Genomic DNA, 10,494 nt, shown 5'->3' with positions numbered 1-10,494 from the left:
TGTGCATATCACATAAAATATTCAAAAATTGCTGGAAAATGATGACCTACAGGTGCATCTCAATAAATTAGAATGTTGTGGAAAAGTTCATTTATTTCAGTAATTCAACTCAAATTGTGAAACTCGTGTATTAAATAAATTCAGTGCACACAGACTGAAGTAGTTTAAGTCTTTGGTTCTTTTAATTGTGATGATTTTGGCTCACATTTAACAAAAACCCACCAATTCACTATCTCAAAAAATTAGAATACATCAAAAGACCAATAAAAAAAACATTTTTAGTGAATTGTTGGCCTTCTGGAAAGTATGTTCATTTACTGTATATGTACTCAATACTTGGTAGGGGCTCCTTTTTGCTTTAATTACTGCCTCAATTCGGCGTGGCATGGAGGTGATCAGTTTGTGGCACTGCTGAGGTGGTATGGAAGCCCAGGTTTCTTTGACAATGGCCTTCAGCTCATCTGCATTTTTTGGTCTCTTGTTTCTCATTTTCCTCTTGACAATACCCCATAGATTCTCTATGGGGTTCAGGTCTGGTGAGTTTGCTGGCCAGTCAAGCACACCAACACCATGGTCATTTAACCAACTTTTGGTGCTTTTGGCAGTGTGGGCAGGTGCCAAATCCTGCTGGAAAATGAAATCAGCATCTTTGAAAAGCTGGTCAGCAGAAGGAAGCATGAAGTGCTCCAAAAAAAGAGGACTTTGGACCACTGGGCAACAGTCCAGTTCTTCTTCTCCTTAGCCCAGGTAAGACGCCTCTGATGTTGTCTGTGGTTCAGGAGTGGCTTAACAAGAGGAATACGACAACTGTAGCCAAATTCCTTGACATGTCTGTGTGTGGTGGCTCTTGATGCATTGACCCCAGCCTCAGTCCATTCCTTGTGAAGTTCACCCAAATTCTTGAATCGATTTTGCTTGACAATCCTCATAAGGCTGCGGTTCTCTCGGTTGTTGTGCATCTTTTTCTTCAACACTTTTTCCTTCCACTCAACTTTCTGTTAACATGCTTGAATACAGCACTCTGTGAACAGCCAGCTTCTTTGGCAATGAATGTTTGTGGCTTACCCTCCTTGTGAAGGGTGTCAATGATTGTCTTCTGGACAACTGTCAGATCAGCAGTCTTCCCCATGATTGTGTAGCCTAGTGAACCAAACTGAGAGACCATTTTGAAGGCTCAGGAAACCTTTGCAGGTGTTTTGAGTTGATTAGCTGATTGGCATGTCACCATATTCTAATTTTTTGAGATAGTGAATTGGTGGGTTTTTGTTAAATGTGAGCCAAAATCATCACAATTAAAAGAACCAAAGACTTAAACTACTTCAGTCTGTGTGCACTGAATTTATTTAATACACGAGTTTCACAATTTGAGTTGAATTACTGAAATAAATGAACTTTTCCACGACATTCTAATTTATTGAGATGCACCTGTACATCAAGCCTTTGAACTGAGATTTTGAGATAAAAAATCTTGTGCTCTATTCACTCAACCTATTGCTGTAATACAGCTGATTACTGTAAGATCTAATCAAGTCACATAACATAAAAAAATATGTGTCGAAAATAACATTATCCCATGCAAACAACATGCATGATGCTGGATTTGTAAGAAAATGCCAGTATTGTATTTTGTGTTTCAGTTTGAAGTTCAGGTTGACTTTTAAACAGTGGTTTAGGATTGCCTTAGAGGATTAATACTGAAACCACATCCAACCTGTGTCACTGTGCTCAGCAGGTTGTGCGTTCACTCATGTATGGAATCTCAAATCATCACTGTATCGGTCCAATGGAAACCTTTCAAACTGAATGTATCACTGGTGTGTGCAGAGTGTTTTTTGCGGTATAGCTAATTCTCAGTTTGTGTTCGTGTGGCTGACCTGCTTTCGTAGTTCTTCTAAACTCTTGCATGCTGCTTCAAAGTGACTCTCACAGTTTTTCATCCATTTAGAAACTGGTAAGTGTATCGTTTTAATGTTTGGAAAATGCTTTATTTTGCCAGGACAGCATATATTCCTGATCTTATATGTTCTATGATGCATTCTAAATTCAGAAGAAAAATAATAAGTCTTTAAGTTGTTAGTTTGAACACTGTCTTGTGAACACATAACTGTTTTTAGAAGCGATTTCTGTTTTATATGTGCCTAAAGGTCTGAGAGGCCCAGTAGTATTACTGAGACTTATTCATGTGCATAACCACACAGGAACATGTCTAGATATCTCTGCCAGATTTCAAGTGCTTTTATCACCACAAACGAATGAGGAAGCGTCACACATTTGCATGTAAAGGCTCAAGGTGCTGTTGTGTTCCTTTATTCATTTTAGTTCAGTTTGATGAAGTTGGATCTGGGCTTTAACTTTAGCTTTCTTCTTGTTTAGACAATTTTTCTATTTACTGCGAAGGGTTTTGAGTACCGAGCACACTCTATGCCAAATCGAGGCATGGATCGACTATACAGGGAAATCTTTTTTCTGTTAGTCACAGGTAAGTGGGATAGCACTCATACTATTTTGAAAGTTTTATCAACATTGTTCAGAAATAATTTACATTACTTAAACAATGTTTGGGAAAGGCTGAACTATTTGATATAATGTACTTATTATGTACATAAATGTTGTTGCATTGTAATTACATTTAAAGTACTTACATTTTATTACATTTGTAGTTACACTGTTACTACCTAACCCAAACCTTACTCCAAAACCTACTCACACCTCAACCTCAGTTGCAGCAAATGTGGGCATAGACTTGTATGTATTTAATGTTAGTACATAGTAGTTAAGGCCACCTAATATAAAGTGTGACCGAAGCTTTTTAAATGATTTTTGATGTGATAAAGTAAAAAATATATTTTTATCATTAATACGAGATGTATTATGAAAAAGTACTGTTTCAATTAGTTCATGTTGATAATGGCAAAAAACTATAGTTAACAACTGTACTAAAGAGGTACTTCTACTAACAGTATAAATTACTGCTTCGGTGGTAAATGCAAAGTAACTTCAGTTTTCAGTTGTACATTTCAAACGCTCTTTCATTAGTTCTTTTGTTATTATCTAGCGTCTAATATCTAATAATAACTAATATCAAAAGATCTTTTATAAAGTTTCATAATCGTTCATTACAAAGTCAGTATTCCAATAAAATCCGTTTTGTGATCATTTACGTATTTGCTACTTAACAACAGACTGATATTTCATGGCTTGTGTAATATCTCTGTGAATGTTTTACATATTTATTTTATGAAATACAATTTTCCCAAACTTTTTGTCCAATCTTTATCTCTCTTTTCCTTTTATATCTTAGGAGTTTTCATTAGGAGTACATTTCAAAAAGAAAAACTACATATCCTTCTGAAACCAAAGTACATTAAAGTCTGTGAAGGGGCCTCGGTCACAATCAACTGCACTTTTCCGTCAAGTAACATGATGTACAAAGTGAGCTGGCACTATAGCCAAACATCAGATTCCATGTGTGACTTAAACAACAAACTTAAAGGACAACATACTTATTCTGTAATAAACAGAACTTGGTCAACTCTACACATTAATGACATCAGGTCCAATGAAAGCGGATGGTACTCCTGCTACGTTATAAGAGACATTCCTTATCTTGAAGAGGTTTGCAGTAATGGGACTCACGTTATTGTTGGTAAGCATTTAGGGTATGAAGACAAGTGTTTATGCTACAGATGAACACAACACAAATCGAATCGGTGAAGGCACTGTTAAATTATAATTGACAACAACAAATGAAAATACTATCAAAGCACGACTACACTGAGCCTCATTTGTAACAAATAGCTTGTTCGAGAAATCATAAAAAGTGAAATGTTTCTACTAGTCAATATAAAAACCTGTTTGGACAATTAGACACACTCATAACCGGTAGAAAACAGGTTCAATACAAGTTAAGCTCTATGAATAGCATTGTTGGCATAATGTTGATTACCACAAAAAATATTGACTCGTCCCTCCTTTAAAAAAAGATAAAGAAGAAAAAAATCGAGGTTACAGTGAGGCACTTACAATGGAAGGGAATGGGGCCAATTTTGGGGGGGGTTAAAGGCAGAAGTGTGAAGCTTATGATTTTCTTAAAGAACTTACATTAATTTTTCTGTTAAAACTTGTGTATTATTTTATCTGTAAATTTGATTAAATTGGCATTTTTGCAGTAATTTTAGAGTTTTGGGGTTTACAGTGTTGCATAGTCATGGCAATGAAGTTCACACAGAAAAGGTTGGTAAGTGATTTTATCACGCTAAAATCATTTTGAGACACATTTTGTTTATGTCTTGTGGCTATACATTTGAAACAGTGAGTATTTCAGCGTTTACTGATTGGCCCCCATTCACTACCATTGTAAGAAAAATCTGGAACGCATTTCAGGACGATCCGAAATGTAGTTTTGTGGTCAAAAATCAACATTATGCCACAAATGCTGTCGACTGAGCTAAACTTGTATTGAACCCGGAACATTCCTTGAAATAAATTGTTTGATTTGAGCAAATACAGGCAAAACTGACTGATATCTAAATTTACAGTTTTGGACAAAATGGCTCATTTTTTTTAGTTCATCTTTCAGCATCTTTAGCCAGAGAAATTGTCACCACAAATTTGTCATAATCTTTGAATTAATTTTTTAAATAACATTGTCACAGTTTTAGCAATTTTCTATATGGTTTGCTTCTTCCACAGATGCCAACATCCCCAGCACCAACAAGAACCAGGATAAGACTCAGAATACCACAAATTTACCAACTACTTACTCGTCTAGTGGTAAACCTTTATCTATTTAAAATTCAAGGTTTTTGGTTTTTAACTTAACTCAGTTCAGCTTTAAATCTTCTATAAACTGCTTTCTTACATTCTTCTTACAGACTCCATAAGTGGTTGCAAAGCAAAAACAGTTATCCATAATAACTAATTACAATAAGCATTTAGCCCTCACTTTAAAATCAAATATGTAGGATACAAATCATGTTTACTTTTCCATAATTTTCCTGCATGATCTCAATTACCTATGGACATAGTAGAGTAGTTACAGTATATAATGATTGAATTACTTGTGCTCTGTGTAAACTGGCTCAGGTTCCAATTTCAGTAAACCATTCTTCTTTATGAAAAGTATGGCAGCTACAAAAATAAAAGACAGGCACACAAATTACATTTGTACAACATTGTTTTTGTTGTTGTTGTTGAGTTTTATCATTTAAACCAAGGCCAGAAATACCAGCAAATCAACAGCTGGTCAAGCAGATTTGTACAGTATAGATTTATGATGTGGACGGCTGAAAATTGTTTTGCGTTCTCTCCTAAATAGAAATCAATTGTTTAAATTTTATTGTAATCACATCAGATTCGAACCAATTCAGCACTAAGTTTTTAGAATTGTATTCAGTCTTTATGTCAGTAGAAAATTTTGAATTTGAATTTGATAAAAAAAAATGTTGAAATCGTCTGAAATGGACACTTTTCAGCAACTCAGTCACACTCTGGCTACAGCATCGCCATGTTAAGACCCATCAATCTGTTCTTTGCCTTGCATCTCTTACTGTAAGAATCTGCAAAACTATATCCTATATTCTTTTTTTTTTTTTTTTTTTTTCACTGGCTGCAATTAAAAGTAATATCTAATATATGAATATACAAGGTGAAACACCTTTAAACTCAAAGGTACCGTTTAAGGTACAAAGCTGTAACTCGGGTGGTATGCTTGTTTTGCGTCCATTTTTTAGCCTTTTTTTTTAATAAATGTACCTTTAAAATTGCACAATAGGTCCTTAGGGTACAATTATGTACCCAAAACAAGTTATACCTTTAACAAGAGGTACAAAAAAGGTCTCCTTGACCTAAGTGACGTCCATTGTACTGGCTTGAACGATAACTTTTATACCACCATAACCATAAAATGAGCCATACATCTGAAGAAATTAACAAACAAAGCATTATTTTTGTATACTTTTTTGTGTTACAGCTACACCCTCCACATCTACTTCTTTCATCCTGGGTATATGGTGGATATGGTTGGCACTGGCAGTCGGATGCGTAGTTTTGGTTGTGTCAATTGTTGTCATATGTATTTTGGCTTGCAGAACTAAAGGTATGTCTAAAAGCAACACTAATATTACATTTAACATAATCCACTGTATGTATAACAAACAGACACATAACAGATCACAATTTGCAGTCATGTTGAATGGGGCCAGTCCATTAGCATTGAAATACACACTTTTTCAAAACTATAGCCACAATTTGTAAACATTATACATGTAAACATGATTTTAGTATGATAAAATCAGGGATTTACTGGAGTTTGGTCGTTTAAAAGATTACAGGGTTTCCGGCATTTTGTCATCATGACAACAAAGTTGTAATATTGGATAAAACTTTACAGATATAAGGTTAGTAAGTGATTTTATTACACTAAAATCATGTTAAGATGTATTATGTCTATGTCTTGTGGCCATACTTCAGAAACAGTGTGTACTTTAATGTTTATCAACTGGCCCCATTCACTTCCATTGTAAGTGCCTTGCTGTAACCATGATGTTTGCATTTTTTGTTAAATAAACAAGGGATGAGTAAAATTTTTTTATTTGTTATTTGTTTTGGTAATAAACATTATGCCACAAATGCTGTTGATTGAGCTTAACTTGTACTGAACCCAGTACATTCCTATAATGTGGCTTGGCAACGAGCCCTTACCCATGGTAAAAATCACTGTAATGCACAGCATGTTATGGCTTATTGCTTTAATAAGCAAATAGTAAGAAATGCATGTTAATTTTTAACTTTTCACTCAAAATGTATTAAACATATGTATATTAAGTTATATTAAAGCAATCTAAACAGAAGCATTTTCAATATTGGCATCAGACCTTTGGACCTCAATCTAAATCATATGTTTGAATATCACACAGACTGATTATCTTCAAAAGTGAGAGCCCACTAAGAAACGACAATGCCTTCTTAAGTATAGTCTTTTCTCAAGGTCAGACATTTATTTCCTGGGCCTCAGAGATGAGTGTGGGTGGTGTGTTTCAGAACTCTGAGAACTAGTTCTAGTTGATGACGATTATACTGCCTCTCAGTGCTTGTGGTTAGACAAGAGAAGTGAGGTGCAGCGTGAGCGTGCACAGCAAAACCATTTCCCTCCAACGACCCTCAGTGTGGCCTGTGCTTTGCATTGTTAACCATTTGATGTAACTCAACAATGATCTGCAATGCTGTTTATTTCTAGAGATCATTTATGAGAACACCAATCCCCAGAAACCGGGCTGCTGGACATGTCCTTGGAATCAGACAGAGAGCTGTGACCTACCTGCATCCAAAAAAACTGAAACCATTAAACCACTGAGGAAATATGATAGTATTTCAACAAACAGAAATCGCAGGCCATAGGTATTCCATAGGGAAGTATTGTCCTCTAAACCTTCTATGCCAACATGCACTCAATATCTTGTACATTTTCTTAAACTCAAACTGTATTTAATGATGTAATGTAGCATTTCCCATAAGATGAGAAGCTGTACAGTTCTGAATAGTCCTTGCGTAGTCTGTAGGATGTTTAGCATTTTTAAAGAATAAAGAGAGATCATAATTGTTTTTTTTTTAATACAGTTCTGCTGCACACAAATATTAAAGTGCATATCTTGGTCCATCTTTTCAATACAATGGCAGTGGATAGTGCCTCTAAAACTGTTAAAAATAACCCAAAATATCATAAAAATAGTCAGTTCGACTCATTTGTCATGTTCCAAGTCTTCTGAAGACATTCAATCGTTTTTAGTGGGAAACAACCCGAAATTGTAATCATTTTGTAGTGAAAAATTTAATGTCCATTGCACTTTTACCAGCCTGGTCTTATGAACATTACGTGGCCTTGGAAACATTTTAGCAAAATGAAATTATGTGCTTCATTACACATTTCGCCAAAAGCGAGTGTAATGGTGCGGTAATTAGACAAGGTTTTAAGTTGAATATTAGATGTAGGTAAAGTACCACCCTAACCTAAAACTTTAACCAAACCCTAACTAATAGTGATCTAAAACAAATTACAAAATTATAAAGCACACTTTCTGAAGCAACCTCTTCATCTTGTGTCACCTCTATGACACTTTCGTGTCACGTCAGCTTGCGTGTTTGGCTGGTCTCAAACCGCAGTCTGCCAAGTCTAAAGTCCAACAGTCTATGTGGTGAGCTACAGCGGAAGATATTTACATTGAAATAAGTGTATAAATGTAGGTGAGTCTGCAATACAAGTGTTAAAATGTGTCATTTTTCAAATGATACGTTACAGTAAAAGTGTTTTGATATCATGACATAGCAGTGTGTGAATAATAGAGCAAAAATAAGTGTTTTTAAAGTCCATTGTAGTCGTGATTTGTGTGAAAGTGAATAAAACACACAGTTGTTGTAGTGCCTCTAGTGTTAATTTAATTTAATGTGGCACGTAAAAGTCAGTTTGCAAAAAATTTAGTTATAGTAACGTTCATTTTATGAGACTAGGATGGAAAAATTAATTACATTTCGTGTTTATAACGACATTTCTGTAAATGATACTGTTAAAAAGTTTACAATGGCTGTTTGAAGCCTTTTTTTTAAATCACAAAATTCAGTTATTTATTTGTCTTGTGGATTTGTGTAAATTTCTGTTATAGCATAACATTTTCATCAGAGCAGTACTAAATAAAAAACAAAATTCTATTTTTATGATCCCTCTTATTATTTTGTATAAAAATCATACATGTCTTACAGATTCTGGAAAGTGTAGAGCAGAACTGTATATACTGTATGTGTATATACATAGCTGTTATTTTTTTATTTAAACTCCCAAGTTTTAAAGAAAATAAGAGAAAGTATTTTTTTTTTCTGTTGTTGCTGTTGTTGTATGACTTTCAGTTGTATCATACTGAAATATTCTGTGGTTACAAATGAATGTGAAAAACATAAAAAACAATTTTTTTAAAAAGTTGCACAGTTGCCCATTATATGACTGATCAAGCACAAATAACACATTTTTTTTCATTCAATGAAAATGAAAGGTGACTGAGGCTAACTTTCTGCATAACATCCTGTTTTGTGTTGCACATGCGAACGACATACGATTTTGGAATGACATGAGAATAAATAAATGAATGCAGATTTTCATTTTTGCATGAACTATTCCTTTAAGAGGCATGCTGAAGCCCTGATACAAGTCATGTGAAAGGGCCTTTAGGTACAGTAGATGGCCAATTAACAGTGAATGTCAGCTTAATTAAATAGAGGTGTGCCGATTAGCTTTTTGATATGTGATGTGAATTCTTTAAGCAAAGCAAAGACTACAAACAATAAGTGGGGCACAATCCTGCAGAGAAACGCCCTAGTTGCAATTGCATATAATGCGTCAAAAACAACGAAGGCCTTTGTCAAACAGGGTCACGCTCCATTGACAAAGAGGAACAGGGTCACAAAAGAGGCTCATCAACAAACTGGACATGTAAGATGATAAAACAAAACTGCTTTAGCACCTGATTCACTAAAGGAATTATGCAGATGAGGCAAATGCGCACACAAAATCTGTGCTGAACACTATTTGCATGGCACAATTCCAATCTTGAGGGCCGGTTGTGCACGCTATAAAGCAGATGATGCAGCAGATCAACACAATCTGGCTCGCTCTGAACCAGACTGTAAGGTACAAGTGTACAGGGACTGTGCAGCATCACTCCCCTTCTTTTAACCAGACACCTGAATCTTCTCTTTAAAGGAATAGTTCACCCAAAAATTCTCTCATCAGTTTACTCACCCTCATGCCATCCAAAATGTGTATGACTTTTTTTCTTCTGCAGAACACAAATGAAGATTTTTAGAATATCTCAGCTCTGTAGGTCCATACAATGCAAGTGAATAGGTGCCACAATGTTGAAGCTCAAAAAAGCACATAAAGGCATCATAAAATAAATCCATACGACTCCAGTGGTTAAATCAATGTCTTCAGAAGCGATATGATAGACGTGGGTGAGAAACAATATTTCAGTCCTTTTTTACTCAAAATCTTCACTTTAACTTTCACTTGCATTTATGAAAGTGAAACTAAACAATCACCACATGTGACTTTCAGATGTAAAAGTCAAAGTGGAGATTTAGAGTAAAAAAAAAAAAGGACTTATGTGGTGTGGGTGAGAAGCAGATCAAAGACTTTTCACCCAAGACTTTCACCCACTGTTGCACTTGTGTATATGGTTGTGTGACAATAAAAATTTGATTTGAAAATATTTAACCCTGCTCAGTAGGTGGCGATATGCATGAAGAATGTGAATTGCCAAAAAGAAAATAAGAAGAGTGTGAAAGTGAAAGTGGGGATTGATATTAAACAAGGACTTCAATATTGATCTGTTTCTCACCAAAAGCCTTTGGCCTCACTCGTTTGACACAATTGCATTTCACAGCTCCATCTAGTGGCGACACACTCCATTACCGGTTGATTACAGTTATATACAGTTCATGATGGCA

At 35.1% G+C, this 10,494-nt stretch overlaps 1 protein-coding gene across 1 annotated transcript; it reads left to right on the top strand.

Moving 5' to 3' along the window:
• Positions 1-1,874: 1,874 nt before the first annotated feature.
• On the top strand, positions 1,875-9,020 carry LOC127439046 (uncharacterized). Its single transcript, XM_051695067.1, has 7 exons — positions 1,875-1,951; positions 2,199-2,290; positions 2,374-2,479; positions 3,302-3,646; positions 4,693-4,773; positions 5,972-6,097; positions 7,238-9,020. The coding sequence occupies exons 3-7, from the start codon at positions 2,422-2,424 to the stop codon at positions 7,396-7,398; spliced, it is 771 nt and encodes a 256-aa protein (XP_051551027.1). The 5' UTR covers positions 1,875-1,951; positions 2,199-2,290; positions 2,374-2,421; the 3' UTR covers positions 7,399-9,020.
• The last annotated feature ends 1,474 nt before the right edge of the window (positions 9,021-10,494 follow it).

The sequence above is a fragment of the Myxocyprinus asiaticus genome, chromosome 50 (genome assembly GCF_019703515.2).
Source record: "Myxocyprinus asiaticus isolate MX2 ecotype Aquarium Trade chromosome 50, UBuf_Myxa_2, whole genome shotgun sequence".
NCBI lineage: Eukaryota > Metazoa > Chordata > Actinopteri > Cypriniformes > Catostomidae > Myxocyprinus > Myxocyprinus asiaticus.
The sequence above is the reverse complement of the archived record's forward strand: the minus strand, read 5'-3'. Positions and strand labels throughout refer to the sequence as shown.